The sequence below is a fragment of the Malaclemys terrapin genome, chromosome 3 (genome assembly GCF_027887155.1).
Source record: "Malaclemys terrapin pileata isolate rMalTer1 chromosome 3, rMalTer1.hap1, whole genome shotgun sequence".
Taxonomy (NCBI): domain Eukaryota; kingdom Metazoa; phylum Chordata; order Testudines; family Emydidae; genus Malaclemys; species Malaclemys terrapin.
Window position 1 is genome coordinate 27,282,338 of NC_071507.1, and position 27,452 is coordinate 27,309,789.

The following is a 27,452-nucleotide window of genomic DNA, read 5'->3' on the forward strand; positions in this document are numbered from 1 at the left end:
TTGCGGTTTATGTATTCGGTGGCTTGGTGCTCCGGTGCCAAAATAGGGATATGGGTTCCGTCTATGGCCCCACCACAGTTTGGGAATCCCATTTCAGCAAAACCATCCACTTTGGCCTGCACGTTGCCCAGAGTCACTACCCTTGATATCACCAGGTCTTTCATTGCCCTGGCAACTTGGATCACAGCAGCCCCCACAGTAGATTTGCCCACTCCAAATTGATTCCCGACTGACCGGTAGCTGTCTGGCGTTGCAAGCTTCCACAGGGCTATTGCCACTCGCTTCTCAACTGTGAGGGCCGCTCTCATCCTGGTATTCTGGCGCTTCAGGGCAGGGGAAAGCAAGTCACAGAGTTCAATGAAAGTGCCCTTACGCATGCGAAAGTTTCGCAGCCACTGGGAATAGTCCCACAACTGCAGCACGATGTGGTCCCACCAGTCTGTGCTTGTTTCCCGTGCCCAGACTCGGCGTTCCACGGCATGAACCTGCCCCAGTAACACCATGATTTGCACATTGCTGGGGCCTGTGCCTTGTGCGAGGTCTATGTCCATGTCAATTTCCTCATCACTCTCGTCGCCGCGCTGCAATCGCCTCCTCGGCTGGTCCGGGTTTCGCTTTGGCATGTCCTGGCTCTGCATATACTCCAGGACAATGCGCGTGGTGTTCATAGTGCTCATAATTGCTGCGGTGATCTGAGCGGGCTCCATGATCCCAGTGCTAGCTATGGCGCCTGGTCTGAAAAAAGGCGCGAAACTAGTATCTGACGGACCAGGGGAAGGAGGGAGGGACGGAGAGCCAAGTGACGACATGGCGTACAGGTACAGGGAATTAAAATCAAGAAAGGTGGCTGTGCATCAGGGAGAAACACAAACAACTGTCACACAGAATGGTCACCCCAAAGATTAAACTGAAAACCCTGGGTTTAGCAGGCCATTGATTTCACGGAGGGAGGGGAAGCAAATGAATACAGAACAAATCTATTTTTTACATCTTAAGCTGGCAGCCGACGGTGCAGCATGACTGATAGCCACTGCAGTACGACAACAATGGATATCAATCGTAATATGCCATCTTCTACCAAAAGGCAAGGGGCTGCTGCTGTGTAGCAATGCAGCCCCACGTCTGCCAGCACCCAGATCGCCCTCGGCCTCTTCTGGGTGCTTAGCAGACAATACTGGGCGATTGGCACAAAATAATATACTACGACTGATAGCCATCATCATCGAGACAGTTGCATGTCTGCCCAGGTGCCCATGATTGACCGCCACTGCAGTACGACGACGATGGTTACCAGTCATAATATACCATCTTCTACCAAAAGGCAAGGGGCTGGTGCAATGCAGCCCTACGGCTGCCAGCCCCACGGCTACCAGTTATGCTGCACCGTCTACCGCCAAAAGGCAGTTAGCTGCTGCTGCTGTGTAGCAATCCAGTACCACGTCTGCCGGCACCCAGATGACATATGGTGACGGTGAGCTGATCTGAGCGGGCTCCATGCTTGCCGTGGTATGTTGTCTGCACAGATAACCCAGGTAAAAAGACGCAAATCTATTGTCTGCCGGTGCTCTGATGGAGGGGGAAGGGCCTGACGACATGTACCCAGAACACCCCGCGACACTGTTTTGCATCATTCAGTTATTGGGATCTCAACCCACAATTCCAATGGGCGGCGGAGACTGCGGGAACTGTGGGATAGCTACCCATAGTGCAATGCTCCGGAAGTCGACGCTAGCCTCGGTCGACTAGAGCACTTAGAGCATTTTATGTGGGGACACACACAATCAGCTGTATTCAACCGATTTCTATAAAACCGGCTTCTATAAATTCGACCTAATTTCGTAGTGTAGACATACCCTAACAAATTTATTTAAGCATAAGCTTTCGTGGGCTACAGCCCACTTCATCGGATGTATAGAATGGAACACACAGAAAGAAGATATATAAAGATATATAAATCTAGATATATTTATTTCTTCTTTCTGTGTGTTCCACAAATGCTTATGCTCAAATAAATTCGTTAGTCTCTAAGGTGCCACAAGTACTCCTGTTCTTTTTGCGGATACAGACTAACATGGCTGCTACTCTGAAACCATGAGTAGCAGTAATTTGAAAATGGAAATCTGTACAAGCTTTGTGACTTCAGTAAGCTATATTTGTAATACTGTAGTTTTTTCTGATATTGTTAACATGCTACTTAAAAAAAGTATTCTCACTGCAAGGTCATTTCAGATAAAATTAGAGCTTCATGTTTTCAGATAAGGTTCAAGTGGAGTTCTGATATCTTTATGTTTAAAAAGACTTACAAGCTATAAGCAAAAGAGATAGTATTACATTTTGTAACATTGGGCAATTGTTATTGCTACACTTCAGCTGAAATATCAACAAAAGAATATTCAGTATTGTTTTGAGGCTATCCTGGAGAACTGTGTATGACAGGGATATCTTGGAAATGAAATTAACACTATTTTTCAGTGCAATGCGCTCAGGTGGCACAGTTACATAACTATATCTATGATTCCCATATTTTAGTTTTTATTCATTTACCATGGGACATGTGTAATTTAAGAAAAGTGACTACTGTAGTATCTTTTCAAATGTCCTTTTCTATGTTACAAAAACCTCAAAATTATGTTTTTATAGTAATTTAGTTTTAATTGCTTGCTGTTTATGGTGTTTGCTTACTCTTTGCCTTTTTAGTTTCACTGTTCAATCTGATAGTCCATGTCACTTTTCATTCCAATCAGTTACATTTTCAGGTTCTAATGCACATGGAGCCTGATCCAAAACTAATTGACGTCTGTGGGAAAACTCCTGTTGACTTCATTCGGTTTTGAAGAAGGCTATGGGCAGTTTTAAAATAAATGCCCCTGATCCTGCAATTTGTGTGTTGCTTCACTATGATGCTGACCCGCACATAAAAAATGACAGGATTGGGCCAGTGTTTGCAGCTGAAATGTTGTCAGGGAATGTTTATTTAAAATACCAGTTTCATGGACACTATTGTTTTGTCTTTTAAATCATGAAAACATTTATATTTTGTTTTGATTTTGTAAAAATAAACTTACAAAACCTAAATCTTGGGCTAAATTTGAGCTGCCTGTGTCCCTGTAAGGTCTGATGCAGAATTTTGTAATCATTTCATGCATCCCTCCTGATACTGGTTCTCTTTCAATTTTGTGCTCAGTTTCAATTTTACATCAAGGAGTGGAAGAAGACTGGGAAGAGACATTAAAAATGATAAAAAATTGAAAATATTGTAGTGAATAACTGAAAACCTTTATTTTATATAACATCCAGTAAAATATGGGAAGAAAGAGTTCCTCCCCATATACGTGAGTCAGAAATGAATATTGCAGAGGTTTTGCCCAATAATCGGGAGACATTCACCTTGCCTGACTTCTAAAACATATTACAAACTGATTTTAATAAATTGTATCTCCATCTTTAAAGTACCTGGTATGCCTTTTTATTTAAAAAGAAAATATCTATTTTGTTTCTGTATGCTGTCCAATGAGAACAATTATTTGGACCTTTTGTTTTTTGTAATGTGTTTTGCTGAAGAGTGCAGCTGCATACATTTTTCATTTGGAGACAACGGATCAGTCACATGCTGGGGTGCCTAAATCTATTACCAAGAGGTAGTTTTATCCCTAGGAGACCATAATGCCTTAGTTGTCTTGGATACATGACATCATATAACACTGTAATCAAATCTGCAGTGCATTTGGGATTTAAATCTGAGCTCAATCTTAACAGCAGCTCTTGTGAGATGCACAATACATTGTGTAGACAAAGGAAAAGGGGAGGGGAGAAGGAAATCAAATTAATTAAATAAATAATTAACACCACCACCCCAGTGTCAGGCTCTTGAAATACTTTGGTCAGATGAATGCATTGTTTTAACTTTTCCAGCTTTTAAAAATAATGTTTTACATAGCTATGCAGAGAGATTTTTTGACAGAACTGTCTATTTGTAATGAAAGAAGATATTAATTGAGTTTGTCCTCTGCTATTTGCATGTATTTCCAAGTATAGGGCTTGTGAGTAGTTTTATTTATCCCTACAAGGGATGGTCTACACACAATTTTTGTACTGCTTTAAGGACAGCTATTTGAAACCAGGATAGTTAAAGCAGTTACAGCCTTTTGTGTGAACAAGTTATACCAATAAATTTAGGGGAATAAGCAATAATAGCATAAAGATGTCTTATACTGGTGTAATTGCTTCTATGCTAAAGATTATACTGATTTATTAAGGTAAAAACATAAAATAAAAAATCACATCCCCCTCACCAAAAAACTGCATAGACCATGCCTAGGAATAGTGGTGTAAGTTAGGCTTCATGGACTCTTCAGCTATAAATGAGTCCAGGGCATGGTTAAAATGCTGCTGTCCTCTGACACAGTTACAACATGGTTCAAATTCTAGCCTATATGGGACTGAACTATATCCTCATGAGGCTAAAGCCTTGGATGATATACAGTAGAATTTTTAACTTTCAGGGGACAGCTGTATTGTAAACAAGTCTCTTGACTCATTTATATTAGTAGTATACACGAGGCCTTACTCGCATCAGTAGTTCCATAGGAACAAGTGGGTATACTCACATGAGTAAAGGTTTCCCTATCCTTGGGTGTAAATATTCTTTTTTATATTAAAAAGGATAGCAAAGAGAGAGACAAGTTACAGCTCTGTCAAGAAAATGTGTCAACACAAATCTGTAAGTTTTTTGTTTTGTTTTAAATCCTACAAATGTTAGGCCTTGTCTACACTGCAGAGTTTTGTCGGCAAAACTTTTGTCAATGATCAAAAAGTGCTGAAAGAAAATGGGTATTGTGTGTTCACACTATGCTCCCTCTGTCGGCACAGCGCATCCACACTTGGGACATTAGCATCGTCAGTGACAGCAGTGCACTGTGAGTAGCTATCCCACAGTTCAGCTTCCCATCTACTGCTACTAGGTCTTGTGCAGTCGTTCTCAAACTTTTGTACTGGTGACTTCTTTCACACAGCAAGCCTTTGAGTGTGACCCCCCCCCCCTATAAATTAAAAACACCTTTTAATATATTTAACACCATTATAAATGCTGGAGGCAAAGCATGGCTTGGGGTAGAGACTGACAGCTCGCGACCCCCCATGCAATAACCTCGCAATCCCCTGAGGGGTCCCGACCCCCAGTTAGAGAACCCCTGGTCTTGTGGGAAGGTGGAGTGGTTTGTAGCACATCATGGGTCCGGGTTTAATGTCCCATGATGTATTGCTTTCCGTTCCAGCATTCCATGTGCTTCCATCTTTGCGGCATTTTTCAATGGCCCTTGTTTACTGTTTGCCCTGCCATCTCTGTGAAAGGATGGATCCCACACTGCTGTCCAATGCTCTGCTAGCTGTCAGTAACACATTACAAATGGCCGTGCAGTTCATCGTGAAGTTCCTAACTTAACAGTATTCACGGTTGCCTGACATGCTGTCTGACATGGATAGGAGTAACATTCAATTACTTTTGGCATTCATGGAACAGCTGCAAATGGTGGACCATCACTTTTGGGCTCAGGAAACTAGCACTGAGTGGTGGGATGGTGTCGTTGTGCAGGTCTGGGACGATGAGCAGTGGTTACAGAATTTTCTGATGAGGAAAGCCACCTTCCTGGAAGTGTGTGCGGAGCTTGTCCCTTCCCTGTGGCACAAGAATACTCAAATGAGAGCTGCTGTTCTCGGTGTAGATGTGCGTGGTGATTGCAGTGTGGGAGCTGGCAAATTCAGACTGCTACTGGTCGGTTGCGCATCAGTTTGGAGTCGGGAAGTCGACTGTTGGGGCTGCGTTAACACAAGTGTGCAGAGCCATTACTTGCATTCTGCTATGAAGGACTGTGACTCTTCGCAATGTGCGTGAAATAGTGGATGGCTTTGCAGAAATGGGCTTCTCTGACTGTGGAGAGGCGATAGATGGCACACTTATTTAAATTTTGGCACTGGACCATCTTGCGAAAGAGTACATCAATAGGAAGAGGTACTTCTCCATGGTGTTGCAGGCACTTGTGGATAACCGCAAGCGTTTCAGTGACATCAATGCGGGGTGGTTCGGAAAGGTGCATGATGCACATATCTTCAGGAACACCAACCTGTACAGAAAGCTGCAAGCAGGGACTATTTTTCCAGACCAGAAGATTACAGTGGGGGATGTTGAAATGCCCATAGTTATCCTGGGCATACCCCTTAATGCCATGGCTCATGTAGCTTACACGGGAAACCTGGACAGCAGTAAGGAGCGCTTCTACAACAGGCTGAGTAGGTGCAGGATGACCGTGGAATGTGCGTTTGGCAGATTAAAGGCATGCTGGTGTTGCCTTTATGGCAGGGTAGACCTCAATGAGGATAATATTCCCATGGTTTTAGCCGTGTGCTGTACATTGCACGATATTTGTGAAGGTAAGTGTGAAAAGTTTGCTCAGGGGTGGACTGCTGAGGCAGACCGCCTGGCTGCAGATTTTGAGCAACCAGATACCAGGGCTATTAGAGGGGCACAACGGGAGGCAATTTGAATCAGGGAGGCTTTGAGGCAACACTTTGAAAAAGAGAACCGGTAATGTATATTACTATGATCGGGACTGCAATGCTTAATGAAATCAAGTTTTGCTAGGAGGCATTTGTGATTTTTGTGGCCTAGGATTCCATGTAAGCAAATTACTGAACTGCTTGTGTATGTGTTGTTGCCACCAGCTATCACAATTTGCAGGACACAAATAAAGATTTACTTTTATTGCACAGAAAACAACACCATCTCTCTCTTTCTCACACTCTCTCTCTCTCTCTCTCTCTTGATTGGAGAGGAGGGTAGCTGGGGAGTAACTCTAGCTGTCATTTGAAAAAGTGTCCATTGGGGTGGAGTGAACAGGAAAGCGAGAAGTCCCGGAAAGCGAAAAGGAATGCAAGGGAGGGCATGGGAAAGAGTTCTAAATGCGCTGAAGGGGAGGGCTCATCTGCTTAGTCTGGAGTGCTATGATTGACTTCAGCATCTTAGTTTGCTCCTCTATAACTTTAGTCATCCTCTCAGTAGCGTCCTTAATGAAGGCCTCATTTTCTTTTCTGTCCTGCCTTTCGGTTTCCCTCCACTGCACACACTCCCTCTTTTCTGCATCTGAATATTGCAGCAGCTCCTGGAACATACCCTCCCCTTGTTCCATCTCAGGTGCTTTCTTATATGTCAGAGGCGCTCCGCTGGTGTGTAGGGGGTGCCTCTGAAGGCCACATCTGCAGAATCACAAGGAACAACACAGAAGCATGACTGATAAGTACACACACAGCATTGAAACATTATAGTAAAATATGCCTCTAGTAACATACCAATCACTTTCTCACTGACTCTTGACAAGCACACATGTTGGCGAAACCCCAAGCATGGTAAATTTATCCCAGGGCGTGAGGCATTCTACATGAGGAGAAAGGCAATATGAACAAGTTGTGGTGCAGTCAACTTGCGACAATATTCTAAATTTTCCCACCCTTTTCCATAGGCAGGGATCATTGTAGCAGATACCTCACTCCTGAAGGAAGCAAGGGTGCATCTACTGCATGCTGGTGGCTTCGGACCCAGTCCCTATACTGCTTGCCTGTGTGCTGCTTTGGTCCCTGCACAAGTGATTGCAGAATGGCGTGAGAAAGTTTCGTTCAATGAGGGAAGGAACAAATTAGCTCTGCCAAAGAATCTTTGGCAGAGGATTGCTGAATACCTCCAGGAAAAAGTTTCCTAGAGATCTCTCTGGAGGATTCCCATGAAATCTTGGTATGCATCAACACCCTGTTCTGCCATACTAGTTAGCTGCACAGGGAAATGTCCAGCACACAGAAACACAGCCAGCCATGTACATTTCTATGTCCTTAGCTCACCTCTGCACTACACAAAGCAAAACCACTTACCAGGGTCTCCTCTCCTGCTTCTTGCTCACTGGAGTGCGACTGCCGTGACTGGCTAGACACCTCTGGAGTGGAGAACAGCTACTGACTGGGCACACCACCAGGCAACCCCGCAGTGGGCTCCACATAGTCATCTACCTCCACCTCTTTATCAGTGACTTCGTCGTCTGGGTTAGGTCCACTTTCTGCCAACTCCAGCCCTGCCAAAGTATCTATGGGGCTCTTGGTGGTGGAGGTGGGGTTACTGCTGAGGATAGATCTAACTCCTTATAGAAATGGCATGTCTTCAGCGCTGCACTGGAGCAGCGATTTGTCTCCCTTGCCTTCTGGTATGCGTACCTCAGCTCCTTGATCTTTACTCTGCACTGCACCATGTCCCGGTCATAACCCTTTTCGCACAAACATCGAAAAACCTGCCTGAAATTCCTATGGCTGGAGCGCAGCTGGGACTGCACAGCCTCCTCTCCCCAAATACCAAGCAGACCTAGCAGCTCTGTAGTGGTGCAAGTGGGAGAGCGTCTGCTGGGTGGAGCCACCACTGTCAGCTGAGAAGATGCGATGTGAGTTCTCCACGGCAAGCAAACAGGAAGTGGAATTTCAATAATTCCCAGTGCTTTAAAGGGAAGAAGGGTGATGGTTGTTTACCTGGCTGCAGGGCAGTGGAGTTGGAACTGCTGACAAGAGTAGTCAGGAGAGGCATTGTGGGACACCTTCAGAAGGCCTATTAAAGTGATAAAATCAAGCATGGTGTCTACACTGGCACTCTGTCAAAAAAAAAATTTGTGGAAAAAGTCCTATGTCTTTCGTCAAGATGGTTTCGTATTGTCGCCAAAAGTGGCATTGCAGTGTGTACACCTCCGTTGTTTTGCCACCAACAGCTGCCTTTTGCCACCAAAACTTTGCAGTGTAGACAAGGCCTTAAGAAAGTGTTAACCGTAACTTCTTTATAGTTGTATGACCTGATTTGCCATAGTCTTGCACCTCATGTTGTAGCCATTTACAGCTGGCTGTACAAAGTGCGTGATTTTTGGTGAAGTTTATATATCCATTTTAAGCAAGAGTAAATTACTAAACAAAGTATAAGGCTAATAGTTTAGATGGGACTTTATGTATGACCATAGTATGATTGAATTCGTTACTTGTATGAATATGCGTGCAGACTGGGTTGTTGTTTCATAAAAGTCAAGCGTGTGCATTAAACAAAGAAAATAATTGATTTAAAGTAACAAAGTTGTGTTTTCATGGATATTTCTTGAAGAAAATTACTTTTTATGTTGCAGGAAATATAGCAGTATTGGATATACCTGTAATTTGATGAAAGGTAACTTTATAGTGGGGATAAACACTACAGTAATCCACTCTGAAAATAGCAAACACTATATTGAATGCACCTGTATCTCACTGAACCCACATGTAAAAAAACTAAAAAAACCCAAACAATGACAACAAAAAACACCCTTAAAACTGGTTTTTTTGGAAATCTTGGTTTGTATATAAAAGTTTAAAAAAACAAAATGCCCTTATCTTCTGTATTTAATTGTCGTTCTGTTTATTTTTCTTCAGTGTGTGAAAAACAGAAATGAAAAATCATATTGTATCACTTTTAAAATAGAAGCCATTCAATAAGTGGTTCATAGTTTCTGTATGTGAAGTCTTCCATACAGGAAATACTATCTATTATTTTTGTTAATATAAAGATCAGAAGAAAACCTGGCTATCTTCCCCTGGAAAAAAATCAAGTTTAGTGTATAAATTAAAACAAACAGTGAAAATCCACAACATTAAACACCCCCGTCACCTCGATTAATTATAATTTGTAAGTCCAAGAAACCATCTGAAACCCTCTTCCCGTCTATCACTTGTGTGAGGCCCAAAAGGTATCAGAAATGGCACACTTCTGCCAGCCATGCTTGGGGAATGCTGCATTCCTTGTGTGTGGAATAGCCAAATTTCCTGGCAGGTCTGTCAACAGAAGTGTTGCGGGAGGGGCTTTTAGCCAGAAATCCATTGCTCAAAAAATAAAGTACTCAGCCCGACACCCCTGTCCCTTAATAGCAGCTGCTCATTAGATATGCACAAGGTACTCTAATTTGGAACTGAGGGTTGCATTGCTCAGCCTCACTTGTTTTACTTTAAGCACAAGGTTTGATCACTTGGGCTGTGCACTCATTACCAGAATTTCACCTCTAGTATGTAATGTGATCTTACATTAGTTAATAGCTGTTTCTGCTGAACCTGTAATTACAGGATGACACCAGATAGGTTTCTTCAGTTATAGCAGTATTAGACAAGAGACATTGACTATCCTCCCCTATCTTATATACTTTATAAACCCTACCATTACCAGAATGTGTCTGTGCAACCTTAAAGTCGACTCCTTGTACTTATGTAATATGATACTGGTCTTAATTACATGATCACTTACTACTTATTCATCAGGACCTTGCGTTATTGGTACTTAGGTTGGACAGTTGTCCTGTTGACTTTAGTGACTTGTTTAGCCACCAAAACCGTAGAGAGTACGACCCTGGCGCTTCAGAGCATAAACCACATCCATAGCCATTACAGTCTTTCGCTTGGCATGTTCAGTGTAAGTGACAGCATCACTGATCACATTCTCCCAGAACACTGTCATAACTATAAAGGGAAGGGTAACAGCCCTCCTGTGTACAATACTATAAAATCCCTCCTGGCCAGAGACTCCAAAATCCTTTTACCTGTAAAGGGTTAAGAAGCTCAGGTAACCTGGCTGACACCTGACCCAAAGGACCAATAAGGGGACAAGATACTTTCAAATCTTGGGGGGAAGGTTTTTGTTTGTGCTCTTTGTTTTGGGGGTTGTTCGCTCTTGGGACTGAGGGGGACCAGACATCAATCCATGCTCTCCAAATCTTTCTGAACAAGTCTCTCATATTTCCAACTTGTAAGTAAACAGTCAGGCAAGGTGTGTTAGTTTTTATCTTTGTTTTCTCAACTTGTAAATGTACCTTTTTGCTAGAGTGTTTATCTTTGTTTGCTGTAACTTTGAACCTAAGGCTAGAGGGGGTTCCTCTGGGCTCTTTAAGTTTGATTACCCTGTAAAGTTAGTTTCCATTCTGATTTTACAGAGATGATTTTTACCTTTTTCTTTAATTAAAAGCCTTCTTTTTAAGAACCTGATTGATTTTTCCTTGTTTTTAGATCCAAGGGGGTTGGATCTTGATCCACCAGGAGTTGGTGGGAGAAAGGAGGGGGGATGGTTAATTTCTCCTTGTTTTAAGATCCAAGGGTTTTGGATCTGTATTCACCAGGAAATTGGTGAAGAATCTCTCAAGGCTACCCAGGGAAGGGAATTAGCACATTGGGAGTGGTGGCAGCGGACCAGATCTAAGCTGGTAGTTAAGGTTAGAAGTTTTCATGCAGGCCCCCACATTTGTACCCTAAAGTTCAGAGTGGGGAAGGAGCCTTGACAAACACCTTCAGCACTCCACAGGTCTCTTTGTAGATCAACCCCGAAATACGCTTCACACACCCGCTTCGAGCCAAGCGACGAATAGCTGACTTGGTTATACCCTGGATGTTATCCTGAAGCACTTTACAATGGCGCTTGGCACCTCCCTTTCCCAAGCCTTCACCACCCTTACCGCGACCAGACATGGTGAAATCACACTCACAGTTGTCAGTGGGAGCCCCAGCCGCCCTGGGCTGTCAGCAGGAGCGTGATTATATTGTGTTATTTTGAAAAATAAAATATACAGAATTTTGCAGGATTTTAAAATATTGTGTGCAGAATTCCCCCAGGAGAAGTAATTGTAACCTTGTCTAAAACAGGATGCTTTTCCTAAACATTTTCTACTGGTGCTATGACCAGTTCAGCTCTGATGGAAGCATTAGTGTGAACAAAGTATTGCTGACCACCTGTTAAGCTGTCTACACTAGTCCCTCCACTAGTGGAGCTGAAGCACTGATGGCAACAGTTTAGCAAAAAATCCTAATGCAGAAACGGCTACAGTGTATGTAAAACCGGTCTTGTAGTGATGTTCCAACTAGCAGTATTCTACCGTTTGCAATCATTTTCTCTTCTTGAACGGTCATTTCCTTTAGTGCAGCATTCCTAGTAAGAAAACACTCCTCTTCCCCCGCCAAAACCCCAACTTCATTAATTTGCAGCTCAGATTACTGTAAATCATGTATACATGTATACAAAATACATTAGAACAGAAACATATTTTAAGTGTTAAAAATCTTGGAAATGACCAATTAGGGTAATCTACTAAATATTCTGTTACCTTTCAGTTTATATGTTCAGTTACTAGCTGAGCAGTGCCCATATTGAAAGAGTTAATAAGTATGTCTTTTGGTTGTTGGGAGAGTGTATGGTGGATGACTTGTCAGCATATCATTAACTGAATGTATGAACAGTAGAATGATTATGTAAATTAATTTGATTGGTCTCTTCTGTTCTTTCAAATTGTCACATGATATGCAAACCCTGTCCTCCTTTGGGGGTGGGTTGGGGTTGTGATACCACCACAGTTAGTCTACCAGTCTGTCCCCAGGCTGAAAGCAGCATGGCCCAGGGGTCGGAGTCAATATGGCGGCCTTCGGGTACAGGGCTGGGCGGCCTAATGGCCAGAGTCAACACAGCTGCCCTTATGTTCAGGGCTGCGTGGCCTAGTGGCTAGATTCAGGGAAGTGGGCTGTCACCTAGGGGTGGGTGGTGGCTGGGGTAGGAGGACCAGGACCCTCCCTCTCCACTGGGTCCCAGCCCAGGGCCCTCTTGGAGACAGGTGTGGTTGCCACCCAGTCAGCAGGGAATCCTACTGCAACATGCTGACCTTGCTCGGGTGGGAGATACCACTCTCTCCGCCCTGCCTCCCTGGGCCACTTCCTACCATGTTTCCTGAGGTAGCAGTCCATACATTGTTGGTATCCCTGGGTTCCCTGGCAGAGGTAGCACCCTGGAAGTCTGACTCCCGGCAGTTGACTGAAGGTAGCAGGTCTCCAATCTGGCCCCAGGGTTCTCTGGCTCCCACAGTCAGTGGCTGTAACGGCTCCTGGCCTGGAGCCTCCATCAAGCATCTTCTCTCTTGGGTGGTCAGCCTAGAATGAGCTGGGCTGCTCCCTTTTATTATAAGGCAGCAGATGGAGCATTACCAGCATGGTCTGAGGGGCGGAAATTCTGCCACCCACAGTGTGGGGTTAACTCTCCCTTGCCCAGTACACACCCCGTCACACAGATGCATACCGTAGATTGTGCCAGGAGCTATACAGCCCCTAGCTTGGTAAGTACAGCAGGGGTGAAGATGGTGTCATGTCAGCTGTACAGCAGCAGTAATTCCTACAGGTTATATGGCCTTATGTGTTTTGGGGGATGAAGAGCAAAAAAGGGGAGACAGGAAAGTTCATTTTAATGAGCTTCCTTGAGTATCCTCACAATTCATCACAGCTAATCTCTGTTTAGAGAAATGGTGGGCTCTGTGGCATTGCAAGCCTTTCCTGTAGAAAGGAAGTATCAGCTGCCTTTCGGGGCTTTTGCTACAGCAGGCCATAATGTGCTGTATAATGTGCTGAATTAAGCCCTAGAATATTCCTTTTTGAGAAGAAGAAAAATAATTACAAACCATTGTTACTTAAAGAACGTCAGTTATTTGGACTTGAGAACGGAACTCCAGGAACACCAATTATCTACAGGAAATCATCAAACCTCTCAGCTAAAGAAACCTGTCCTTTCTGTCTTAGGTGTCTGTGGTGACGACGCAGGAAAGGAAACAGAACGCCAGGTCTGTGGTAGCTAGAGAGCTTTACAAGCCTCTTGCAAAAAGCCTCCCAGGAAAACTTTTCCTGGGGTTTTTATTTCTCTCCTTACTTTGTTTACAACTCTTCTTAGTGGTTACATTCTTGCGCATAGAAGAGCCAGGCAGTATACATGCACATAAGATAACGAACCCATCTCTTGAGCGCGTGAACACCAGCTGCGAGGGTACAATCAAATCAGCCAAATAAGTTTCCCAAACACAAACGCTGGATTGAAGGTCACTCCTGCCTCGTAGCCATGGGAGCAGTTTGCCGCGCCTGTGGACTGGCGATTCGGGAGCTATGCATCTCTACATCTCCCCCTGTTTTATTTTATAAATGCGGTGTTTAAACAAAACACTCTCGCAGGGTAGCATACACAATGCCACTAGATTGGGTATACATTAAACAAAGCAGCAAAGTAAAACGTCAAACATCAAAACTAGGACCCCATACTATAAAAGGGTCTTCATCCACTCTAAGGGTGGCTATAACTAAATATAATCCTACCAAGGAAGAAAAACGTCTTGGCGGATGACTTAAGCATAGCATTTCAGCATATCAATTTGCTATTGCATACAAAACTATTATCAGCAAGCTTAAAACAGCACATTTCTTTCACTGTCTCACACCCCAGATGTTGCTGGGTGGTTTACAGACAGGAACAAGGCAGGTACTTAACAGACCTTGCATTTCCGGGGCAACGGCCAGGCAGAAATCAGATTGATTTAATACTTCTGCCAGGTGGACCCAGGTGTTAAACTGCAGCCGCTGCTCCATCTGGGGTTCGCCTTGGCAGCTAGGGGCCAACAGGAAACTCCCCAATACACACAAAATAAGGAGTGAATTAGCATTAAGGCAAGCTAACAATGTCACAAGGTAATTTTCTGCGGTAGGTTCTAGCTGCTGCTGCACTCGCAGCTGCTCAGCCTGCAGTGAAAGGGCTTTAACCTGTCCCCAGGTTATGCGCTGCGGGGGCCCCCGCGGGGGGCGCTGGCGAGGACGCTCGGGATCCTGCAGATGTAGGTTGAACTGTGGAATGGGGTTCGATAGTCCCTGGTGCCAGGCCATCGCCGTGCCACGGGCGGACGTTACGCGCCGGGACCCACAACGGACCTGTAGGAAGAGAAACGGCAGCATGCCCTCGTCCCCACGTTATAAGGGGCACTGGGCCATGCCACTGAGGGTCTGGGGCCTTGCGATATTTAACAAAGGGGCGGGGCAAGGCCTGGTAGCTGCGAAAATGACATTCTGCTGCAGAGTAGTTGTCAGTCAAATTCAAATGATTCAGGGTAAAAAGCACTGCAGCCAGCCATTCCTGGCGGGGAGGAAGGCCTACGGGAATCCCCCCTTTCTGTTTTTGGCGGACCAGGGCTTGTTTGAGCGCACGATTGGCTCGTTCCACAATGGCCTGGCCTGTGGGGTTATACGGGATACCAAACGTGTGGACAATGTCCCACGTGGTACAGAAGGAGGCAAAGGCCGAGCTACAGTAGGCGGGGCCGTTGTCGGTCTTAAGATGGGATGGGTGACCCATGATTGCCATAGCGCGAATCATGTGATTAATAACATGACGAGAGGCCTCACCCTTCTGGGGGGTGACCCACACATAATGGGAAAAGGTATCTACACACACGTGAAGATACTGCCAGGGGGCAAAGGGAGGGAAATGTGTAACATCCATTTGCCAGAGCTGGTTGGCCGAGGTTCCACGAGGGTTAACCCCTACCTCCGGGCTATTGGAGAGAGAAGCGCAAAGGTCACACTGGCGAACAATGGCCTGCGCCTGATACAATGGGAGAGTGAACTGCTTGGCAAGGGCCTTGGCGGATTGATGAAAAAAGGCGTGGCTTTCGATTGGGGAGGAAAAAATTGAGGCCACCGATTTGACCGCCTGGTCGGCCACCGTGTTGCCTTCTGTTAATAGGCCCGGTAGTGTGGTGTGACTGCGAATGTGTGCCACAAACAGTGGGCTAGAGCGGGAGGAAAGGAGCTGTTGCAGGGTAAGAAAAAGGGCCAACAAATTGTCATCACAGGAGGGCGACACATAGGAACCTGGAAGAGACTTAAGAACATTAGTAACATAAAGACTGTCAGTAATCAAATTAAAAGGGTCATCCTGGAAGCATCGGCAGGCCAGGATGACAGCAGCCAACTCTGCGCGCTGTGGGGAGCGCTGAGGCAGGGTAAAGCGGACTTGCCAAGTGCCTTGCACCTGCCAGCTGACCGCACCTCGTGTTGGGCCGCCGTCCGTAAAAAGGGTAAGTGCATCCTTAATGGGGACGGTTGACAAGGACGGCCGGAGGTGAAGGCAACGTTGTTGTAGGAATGAAAGACGGGGGTCAGGGGGAATGTGATATTTAACTTCCCCAACATAGTCAGCAAGAGACAATTGGAGGGTGGCACTGCAAGAGACAGTGCGTTCCCAGTCTTTAGCCGGGATGGGGACAATAATGGCAACGGGGTCCCAACCCAAGAGGGTACGGGACCGTTCTCGCACTTTAAAAATCAGCTCTGCGGCCTGTTGAGGGAGTGTCTGAATAGTATGCGGAGGGGAGTGGGTCAAATAAATCCATTCAATTAAACGAAGACGCGCTGCCGCCCCCTCCTGGGCGAGGACAGCTGTCGGTTGTGAGAGTGTGGGAAGCAAAATGGCAAAAAGGGGCTGTTCCCTTTCTCGGCGGTCGACCCACACCTGGGCCAGGGTCTGGTTAATGAGGGTGACCGCTTGGCGCTGTTCCTGGGAAACGGGAATGATATCTCCGGGGAGACGGCCCTGCCGAAGGCCAGAAAAAAGAGGGGACAGCATGGAGGTAGTCAGAGGGCAAAAAGGACGAATCCAATTAAGGGACCCCAATAACTGTTGAAGCTGTACAAACGTAAGAGGGTTGGGCAATACCAACTCGGGACAAACTGGACGGGCATATGACTGGAGCATGCGGTGACCAAGATACAAAAAGGGTGGCTGACGCTGGATCTTGTCCGGTGCCACAACCAGGCCACACGCCGCAAGCTGGTGGCGCAGTTCGTCCAGCCAGTCATCAGGGAGGACGGGGTGAGCCACCAGGATGTCATCCATGTAGTGGTAAATTAAGGCATCTGGGTGTGCTGCGCGGAAGGGCCGTAGGGCCTGCGCAACAAAATGCTGACACAAGGTGGGGCTATTCAACATGCCTTGAGGGAGCACATTCCACTGATAGCGTGGAGTGGGCTGGGAGTGATTCAAAACCGGAACAGTGAAGGCAAAGTGCACCCGGTCCTCAGGGTGCAAGGGGATGGTAAAAAAACAATCCTTTAAATCTATTACAAATAACCGGTAATCACAGGGAATAAGGTTGGGATTAGGGGTACCACACTGCAGGGGACCCATAGGCTGTATAATTTTGTTAATGGCGCGAAGGTCCTGCAGGAGGCGCCACTTGCCAGATTTCTTTTTAATCACAAACACGGGGGTATTAAAGGGGCTAGTGGACTCCTCCAAACGTCCTGCCTTCAGCTGGTCATTAACCAAGTGCTGGAGGGCCTCCAGCTTTTCTAAAGGAAGCGGCCACTGCGCAACCCATACGGGTTCGTCAGTGAGCCAACGGAGGGGGAGGGCCGTATGCCTAATCATTGATATGGATGGTGGCAGTGAACTGTGTCAATAAATCACGGCCCCACAGGTTGAGGTGGACGGGGAGAATGATAGGCCGGATACGGGCGCGGCGGATGCCTTGGGGCGCCCTAACCTCCAACCATCGGGCACTTCGTTGTGAGTCCTGTGCCCCGCCCACACCCCAAACTGCCGGAGCCTGCTCTGTGGGCCAATGGGCGGGCCACTGCGCAGCGGCAATGACGGTAATGTCTGCCCCAGAGTCGATAACACCCTCGAACGGCTGATCGTTGAGGCAGTAAATGCGTTTGGGTTGTGGTGCTCCAATGTCTTTAACAACTGCTGCCACTTGTGGGTGAATAGTGCGCTGGTCGGTGGACCCGAAGCCTCCGGTTCGGGGAACGTTTCTTCCCCCTGCCGGAAGGGAGTAGGGCACAAGTATGAGTTGCGCCCAGGCATCTCCCTGAAACAGCCGTTTCGGGAGATGACTCCACAGTTGAACATGGATAATTCCACCATAGTCCGAATCCACCACCCCAGGCACCACAAACAGGCCCTGCTTGCTGGCGGACGAGCGGGGTAGGACAAGGCCCACCATGCCCTCCGGCAGCGGGCCCTGAATCTGGGACGGCATGAGGAGGACCTCCCCGGGGAGAGTGATATCCATATTTTCCTGATTAACAAGGTCAATCCCCGCACTGCCCCTTGTGGCGGCGGGGGCGTCGTGCACGGAGAGGGGCGCGGCCTTGGGTCTCGGGCTGGTCGCAGGCCCGCCTACTAGTTTCCCGGGGGGTTGTCTCGGTTAGCAGCCAAGACCCGGCTGTCACCCCCGGCCAAGCGACACTGCGCAGCCCAATGGTAGCCCTTTTTGCATTTCGGACACAGCGTGCGGGGCCTCTGGTCTGTCCGGGGCTTGGGTTTGTTTTTACACATGCCCCCCGCAGGGGCCCGACACTCCCGCCAAAAATGTCCGGGCTTCTGGCAGTTAAAGCAGTTCCCCTGAGGCTTCTGCCCCTTGTGCAGGGCAGCTGCCAGCAGGGCCATCTGATGGGTCTGAGTGCCTACGTCAGCACACGCCTGCAGCAATTCTGCCAGGGTATACCCGGGGCGCCCGACCACTGCCTGCATGGCACGGCGGCAGTCTGCATTGGCATTTTCGTAAGCCAATTTTATCATTAGTTCAGTCTGGGCTTGCGGGTTATCAATCTGCCTCTGGACTGCCTCTTGGAGGCGGTCAATAAACTGGTGGAATGGTTCGGTGGCACCCTGCCGAGTAACCGCAAAGGACTTAGAGGACTCGCCTGCAGCGGGGACCCTGCGGAACGCGCGACGGACACACTGGCCAATGATGGGAAAAGCTACCCGGGGCGTGCCCGCCGCCTGCTCGGGGATGCTCGAAAACTGCCCTGTGCCATATAACTGCTCAGCAAGATAAGCCCCCCCACCTTGCGCTGCTGCTGCAAGCGCCTCTCGCTGGTACTCGCTATCCCACACAACGTATTGCGCGGGAGACAGCACCATGCGACACATGTCTTTCCAATCTTGGGGGAGCAAGAAGTAACCGTTTGACACACCTTCCAAGATCCCCAGGGTGAAAGTGGACCGCACCCCGGTCTCACGAACTGCCTTGCGGAGCTCGCGCAGAACTGAGTAGGGGAGAGCCTCCCAGTCCACTATCTGCCCCCCATTTCCATTATCCCGCCAAGAGACGGGAAACGCCTCGAACCCACACTTGGATTCCTCATCGGTCAAGAGACCGGCCTCACGCGCTTGCCGCACCGCCGCGGCGACAGCGCCCCCCTGCCCGACCGGTAGGCAGGGGGGCGCCGCCACGGGCGGCGGCGCAGGGAGGGTCAGCTGTGGGCAGGAGGGGGGTGGCCCATCACCTGGGGGCAAAAGGGGGACCGGCTTGGGGCTGTTGGGGCCGATCCCCTCCAGTGCCTCCTTACAACGCTGCCAGAGCAGCAGGCACTGAACTGGGGCACGGGGTTTACTATACAAGGTGATCCCAATCTGTATCCAATCAAAAAGCTGCAATGACCCGCAGTCTGGATACCAGGGGCACTGGCGATCTATTTCCCTTAGGAGGTCCTCAATATGAGCGACCGGGACAGCGACACATGATCGCTGTCGTATAATCTCTTGTAACTCTCTTGCGTGCTCCTTCTGGGCACTGGAAAGTTTCCCCCCCATACTCACGAATAAGGGGCGGCAAACAGCCGCGGGCGCGCTCGGCGTATCCAGCCGGTGAGTAGAGGGGTATCACGTCGGGGTCACCAGCTGTGGTGACGACGCAGGAAAGGAAACAGAACGCCAGGTCTGTGGTAGCTAGAGAGCTTTACAAGCCTCTTGCAAAAAGCCTCCCAGGAAAACTTTTCCTGGGGTTTTTATTTCTCTCCTTACTTTGTTTACAACTCTTCTTAGTGGTTACATTCTTGCGCATAGAAGAGCCAGGCAGTATACATGCACATAAGATAACGAACCCATCTCTTGAGCGCGTGAACACCAGCTGCGAGGGTACAATCAAATCAGCCAAATAAGTTTCCCAAACACAAACGCTGGATCGAAGGTCACTCCTGCCTCGTAGCCATGGGAGCAGTTTGCCGCGCCTGTGGACTGGCGATTCGGGAGCTATGCATCTCTACAGGTGTCATTTCAATCCTGTCTACCTTACATTAGTGTGCTCAGAGTTATTACAAAAAGAACAGGAGTACTTGTGGCACCTTAGAGACTAACAAATTTATTAGAGCATAAGCTTTCGTGGACTACAGCCCACTTCCTGTTCTTTTTGCGGATACAGACTAACACGACTGCTACTCTGAAAAGAGTTATTACAGTGGAGTTCAAATATAATTATATTTAAAATAACTTTTTATATACCATGCTTCTTATAATTTGCCCAGTATTTAAATAATCCTTGATGCAGAATTTAATTAAAGCCCTTGCGGAGTACAGCCTCGAAAAGTGGCAGGGTTATAGGGCTGTGACTTTATTGGGCCATAATAGGTGAGGTTACAAGTATTCTTCACAGTTCCTGAAAAATAAGAATGTTTGCAGTTATATTTTATTTTAAATGTTTAGGATAGTTCCTTATACATTTTAATGACATTTGGCGAATACTTGATAACACATAAACCAATAACTCTTTAACACCATACAAATATTACTTGATTATAAGAGCCAGTTTAGCTAAATTAACATTTTCCTTCAATTCCTGTCTTTGAAAAGGCTGCACGAGAGTCCATGCTAAATTCACACTAGTAAACTGAGATCACTGATTCCCTTTCTCTAAAACGGATAACCGCAACCTAAATTTGAATGTTGCTTTTTTGTCTGCTGTTTAAATGGGTTGATCAGTAAGTGACCATAATACATAGCTGAGCAGTGTAAACTAGTGCACAATTGGGTGGAAAGGAATGGAACAAGGAAATGAAAATTGCTTATCATAAGGAAAATTGTAAAACCCACATATCATTAGTTTTGGGGGTTTTGTTTTTTAAAGAACTAGGTTAGAATTAATAGTGTTAAGTTTTAAGGAAACATGGAAAAACTGAATAGTAGATCTATAAGTTTTTATTTTTCTCAAGTATGTTTAAATCTGTCCTCAGCAATGCACTGATTATCAACATAAATCTGCCATGAGATTTGCGGGCTTTTTGATTGGGAAGAATTATTTAGTTTTTCAGTAAAGTTATTTTTGACCAGCTGTACCAAGTAAGGTGGCATGATTTTTGAATGACTGAGTTAGTTAACAATCCCAGTCACTGCACATAAATAGAAAATGAAATACTGGTTTCCAGCTGTAGCAATGGTAACTTTAGATGTGTTGTTTGTTGTTGTTTTTAATCCAGAGGTCAAATTAATTTATTTTTGCTACTATGCACACTCCTAAAAGGTTTATGCACATTTTAAAGATTCCACTACATGTTTTCTAGGTCCCGAACAGTAAGCTCTTGAATGTACAGTGTTCAGCAAAAATTAGTCAGTAGCTCCAGTCATGTTCTTAAATGGCAGTAGTTAAAGTGAAGCATTTCTGACTGAAATACTAATTTATGAATATTTAAATGGCTTACAGTCAAACTGTCAGGCTAGTTCAACAGTCTATAGGAGGGGTGGGCAAACTTTTTGGCCTGAGGGCCACATTGGGTTTTGTAAATTGTATGGAGGGCCAGTTAGGGAAGGGGGTCGTGGCGCCCCCCCTCCGCCCTGGGACTCCTGCCCCATCCAATCCCCCCTGTTCCTTGACGGCCCCCCTGGGACTCCTGCTCCATCCACACCCCCCCGCTCCCTGTCCCCGGACCCCGCCACCCCATCCAACCCCTCCTCTCATTCCTGATGGCTCCCCCGGGACCCCTGCCCCATCCAACCATCCCTTCTCCCTGTCCCCTGACTGCCCCCAGAACCCCTGCCCTTCACTGCCCCCCACCCCCTCATCCAACCCTCTTCTCCTTCCTGACTGCCCCCTCCCGCAGGAGGCTGGACGTGGCCCGCGGGCCGTAGTTTGGTCACCTCGGTCTATAGTTAGTGCTCTGAATTGTCAGTGGACATCGCAGGCTATGTCTACACCACAAGCTATACAGCTGCAGTGCTGCTGTAGCTCCATAATTTAGATGCTTGCTTCAGTGACAGAAAACTGTAGCACATTTTTCCTTTGCTGTAGCAAATCTACCCCCTTGAAGCAGCCTCTAGGTTGATGGAAGAATTCTTCTATTGATCTAGTGGTATCTATACTGAGGGTCAGGTCAGTTTAGCTATGTTTCTCAGGGGTGTGAATTTTTCACAACCCAGAGTGACATAGGGGCATGTCTACATTAAGAAATTAGGTCGAAATTATTTAAGCTGCCATTTAGCCTCCGATTTTACAAAGTCAATGCTGCATGTCCCCACTATGCACAATCCGTTGGCTGAGCGCATCCTCAGTACCCTGGCTAGCATCGACTCAGCTATCCCACAGTTCCTGCTGCTGATTGGAATTCTGAGTTAGGCTCCCATTGCCTAATGGAGCAAAAACATTTTCGCAGGTTGTTTTGGGTACACATCATCAGCATCCCATGATGCACTTGCCTCCTCCCTCCCTCTGGCCCTGAAAGCAACGGCAAACAATCATTTTCGTGCCTAAGCCTGGGTTACTCGTGCAGACGCCATAGCACGGCAAGTATGGACCCCGCTCAGCTGTACACTGTTGTGAGCATCGCATACACGTCGTCCTGCGGTATTTGCAGAGCCTAGCCAGGAGCCGCCGCGCAGAAGAATGTGATGCCACACTAATAGCCATGCTGGAAGCCATGGAATGGAGCAATTCGCACATGCTGGCAGTGGCAGCTGGGCTTGATGACACAGTGGAACGCCGTTTCTGGGCCCGGGAAACAAGCACAGACTGGTGGGACTGCATAGTTATGCAGGTATGGGATGAGGAGCAGTGGCTGCATAACTTTCGAATGCGTAAGGCCACTTTCGTGGAACTTTGCAAATTGCTTTCTTGAGCCCTGAAGCACAAAAATACCAAAATGAGACCCTCTCTGACAGTTGAGAAGCGAGTGGCAATAGCCCCGTGGAAGCTTGCAACTCCAGATTATTTGGGAATCAGTTTGGAGTGTGTAAATCTACTGTGGGGGCTGCTGTGATCCAAGTAGCCAGGGTAATCAATTCACTTCTGCTAAGAAGGGTAGTGACTCTGGGAAATGTGCAGGACATAGTGGATGACTTGCCGCAATGGGGTTCCCTAACTGTGGTGGGGCGATAGACAGAACGCACATCCCTAACTTGGCACCAGAGTACATAAACCGCAAGGGGTACTTCTCAATGGTGTTACAAGCGCTTGTGGATTACCAGGGCCATTTCACCGACATCAGCGTGGGATGGTCAGGAAAGGTAACGTGCGCATCTTTAGGAATTCCGGTCTCTTCAGCAATCTGCAAGAAGGAACTTTCTTCCCAGACCAGAAAATTACTGTTGGTGATGTTGAAATGCCAATAGTTATCCTTGAAGACCCAGCCTACCCCTTGCTCCCGTGGCTCATGAAGCCGTATGCAGGCAGCCCGGACAGCAGTAAGGAGCAGTTCAACCATAGGCTGAGCAAGTGCAGAATGGTGGTAGAATGTGCCTTTGGATGTTTAAAGGGGTGCTGGCGCAGTTTACTCACTGGGTTAGACCTCAGCGAAAGCAATATTCCCATTGTTGCTGCTGCTTGCTGTGTGCTCCATAGTATCTGTGAAAGTAAGAGGGAAAAGTTTCTGGTGGGGTGGGGGGTTGAGGCAGATTGCCTGGCAGCCCATTTTGAGCATCCAGACACCAGGGCAATAAGAAGAGCACATTGAGGCACATTGTATCTCCGAGAGGCTTTGAAAACCAGTTTAATGAATGATCTAATGCTGATGTGACAGTTCTGTGTGTTGTTCCTTACCAAGCTGCCCCCTTTTTTTGCATGTACTGCCCTGTAAACTAAACCCCCACCAATCACAGTGTGCACAGTGAATAAAGAGCCTCTTGTCCTCAATTCATACATTTTTATTATGCTAACAAACACTGAACAGAAACAGCAATGAATAGCAAAGATAACCCAGGTTTAAGGGCCTGATAACACAGGGGAGGAGGGGCAAGGACACGTAGCTTACTACAATTGCACTGTCGAGCAATCAAAGCTGTGGGAATGAGAGCTTTCTGCTCCATGAACCGTCCCTTGGAGTTGAGTTCAAGGGATAATGGAGCTTTCCCCCCTGCATTCTAGAATGTCTGGGAAAGGAGGAAATGGAACTTGGTGAGGAGGGCAGCTGGTTCATCATTGGGTGCAGCAGGACTCTAAGGTCTAGCTGCCTTTCCTGCACCTCAACCAGACGCCTCAACATGTCTGTTTGCTCCCCCCTAAGCCGCAACATCTCCTCTTGCATGTTACGCTCTTGTCCCCTGCATGCTTTCCTGCCCTCTTGGTCGGTGTGCATGCTCTCCGACAGTGTAAGCCTCCATGCATTCAGCTGGGCTCTGTCAGTCTTGGAGGAACACATCAAATCACAGAACATGTCTTCCCTTGTCCACTTTTTTTGCCTTCTAATCTGGGACAGCCTTTGTGCTGGTGTGGAAGAAGCACACACAGACAACGTTGCAGCTGCAAAGAAAAACATACATTGTTGAAAACACTAGGTTAACTCTTGCAATGAATGAAACGCCTCCCAGCAGTAAATACATTCCCTGAGGTACATGGCCACATTTTGTCTTCTAAAAGAAGCACCTACCAGTAAGGTACAACACACGGCAGAGCCATGGGCAGCAGATTTCGGTTTGCAGACAGGCATGGTAAGCACACAAGAAAGGATAGGTGCTGTGTGGGCACATCTGGGGACATTTTTTGTTGGGGAAACTCTTGGCACATAAACAGGCTTTTCCGGGGAGCACTCTTTGCGTGGCTGGACCGGTCACCACTGTATCCCAATTGTTTACCTCCAATTAAACATTAACCACAATTGCATTTAACCCCTGTAGTGTAATTACAAGTGTGCACTCAGCAGAGATGCCTTCCCCACCATCATAGTCCCGCAACAGTAGGTCCTGGGTGGGGATTAGCTCCAGAGTTAGGAAAAGGTCCTGACTGTCGGGGAGAATGGATCCTCCACATGCCTGCTGTGCATTCTCCTCCTCCTCCTCCTATTCCTCATCAACAATGTCCTCCTCGTTGTTGCCCATGGCTGCCTGGGCCCCCTCGGAGGTGTCCATGGAGAGTGTTGAGGTACTGGTGGGGTCCCCGCCTAGAATCGCAAGCAGCTGCTCATAGAAGCGGTATGTCTGTGTCTCAGAACCAGATCGACTATTCGCCTCCCTTGTTTTCTGGTACGCTTGCCTGAGGTTTTTTATTTTCACACGGCATTGCTGTGTGTTCCTGGTGTAGCCTTTGTTCCCCATGCCCTGTGCGATTTTGGCATAGATGTCAGTGTTTCTTTTGCTAGTTCGAAGCTCTGCCTGCACAGACTCTTCTCCCCACACAACAATCAGATCCAGTGTTTCCTGTATACTCCATGCTGGAGCGCGTTTGCGGCCCTGGGCAGGCATGGTCAGCTGTGGTGGTGAGCTCTCCACGCTGATTAACAGGAAATGAAATTAAAAAGTTCCTGAGGCTTTTCTTATGTACCTGGCTGAAGTGCAGTGGAGTTGAAAGCGCTGTTCAGAGCGGTCACATTGGAGCACTCCTGGAGGCCAAACCCGTCGAATTACACAGCTTTGTGTCTACACTACCCCTAATTCGACCCTGGAAGCTCGACTCTAGCGCTAGTCCTCTTGCCGAGGTGGAGTACAGGCGTCGCAAATGTTGATCTAACGCTGTAGTGCAGACCAGGCCTAGGTCAGCTAAGTTTTAGGTATAGACCAGGCCTATGTTTGATTCAGTCTCTTGTACCTTGTGCTGGAAGTGTTGCAGCAGGAAGTAGATTTAGTCTGTAGAAAAGCCTGGGTGTGAGACTAACAGTGGAGACTGAACCAGTGGGGTAAAGCCACTTTAGTTACCAGTGTTGCAGTGTGTCCATACTGTAAGGATGTTTTAGTTGCAGTTTTGGCACATGCCCATACTTACACTGTACTACTGCCCTTTGAGTATCTATGATACAGCAAAACCAGCACAGTTTCCTGAAGCAGTGACTTCTGGGAGATCTTGAAAGCCTTCTTTTGACCTTTTCTCCCACAATTGCCCTGAGTTCCAACTCCCAGAATTCTCTCAGTACTGGTGCCATTTCCTAGCCCCCTTCTCAAAGTAGAGGCTGGGGTGAATTCACTGTTCTTGCCCTTTAGAGAGAGGGTTTCTGTTGGAACTTTTGGAAAGCTGTTACAAAGCTACTTAAGAAAAAAGCTCAAATTTCTAGAATTTACTATGAAACTACTTTGAAAGTTTCTAGTTTCCAATATTTTCAAAAGGGAAATCTGACTCTCTGTCCTAATTTGGGTTGTATTGGGTCTCTGCTGGGAAGTATTTTTACAATGCAAAGAGAGCTTCAGTTGCTGAGTTGGAGATCCTGAAATAGTGACAGCTATTTCTTAAACTCCTTTGAAAATTCCTTTTTCATTTCACATAATTTTGGATTGGGAATCCTGGGAACTTGATCCATTTCCCAGCTCAGTCACAGTCAGTCCCCTAAAGGGATGCCCTTGCGGTTCATAGATGTACAGAGAATTACAAAGACAAAATATATTTTGAGTAACTTGTCCTGTAAGTTCCAAACACCATATTCCAGCCTTTGAGTTTGTCAGCAAGAAGACTTCTCCAGTGATATTATAAAATAGATCAGTCAAGGTTCCCAGTTATTAACAATTCATAGCAAGCCTTCTGCTTTTCCTCTAAATGTCTAACTTACAATTGAATCCCTTTGTAAACTAAGTAAGATAGCATCCTAACTGAAGTAAAACCAGAGAAACTAAATATCTTTGTATTCAATTCAATAGTACTTGTTGGCATGACAAGCTATGCAAGCATTGCAACGTATAGAAACCTTGGATCCGTCAAAGGTATTGGTGATACACTAAGGATCTGCTGAGGATCCAATATGGGGATATATTGTCTGTGACCCTTTGACGTTATAGTCTGTTCCTTATTTGGTGGCAGGTTGCTGTATAATGTAATGGTATATCTACTTTATTTTTCTTTTCTGTTAGGGTCACACACAATTTTTATTCACTGTTTTTTTAATGGAGAGTCTTTTATAATTTCTGATAATCGGAGGAAATGACTTTCTTAAACTCTCCAATATTTTGGACATTGGAATGGAAAATATGTCCTCTTCAGTTTCTCCTCTGTTGCATTGGCTACACAGACCTTCATTTCTTTTCACGCTTCATTTTGTCTTCCATTTTCAATCGCTAGTGGAATAATTCTATATTTGGTAAAAGTCTGCCTTAGTTTTTCACATTTAACTGGTGAGATTGGGTTGTGTAGCATTCTGTTCTGTTTTCAGTAGGGCTGCCAAGCGATTAAAAAAAAATTAATTGTGCTGTTAATAATAGAAGACCATTTATTTAAATATTTTTGGATGTTTTCTACATTTTCAAATATATTGATTTCAGTTACAACACAGAATACAAAGTGTACTGTGCTCACTTTATATTTTTCATTACAAATATTTGCATTGTTGCAATGTCCTGGTGAAATCGCTCGCCGTGCTCGTCGCTCACTGCTCCGCAGTTCGGTGGAAAAAAATCT

At 46.5% G+C, this 27,452-nt stretch overlaps 2 protein-coding genes across 6 annotated transcripts in view; one reads left to right on the top strand and one right to left on the bottom strand.

The window, feature by feature from the left end:
• FOXN2 (forkhead box N2) overlaps positions 1 to 27,452 on the top strand; it is a 125,621-nt gene that overhangs the window by 17,596 nt on the left and 80,573 nt on the right. The gene's annotated exons all lie outside the window — the stretch shown is intronic.
• Positions 10,261 to 11,547, bottom strand: LOC128834772 (histone H4-like). Its single transcript, XM_054023853.1, has 2 exons — positions 11,356 to 11,547; positions 10,261 to 10,528 (listed from the first exon to the last, which is right to left on the bottom strand). The coding sequence occupies exons 1-2, from the start codon at positions 11,545 to 11,547 to the stop codon at positions 10,409 to 10,411; spliced, it is 312 nt and encodes a 103-aa protein (XP_053879828.1). The 3' UTR covers positions 10,261 to 10,408.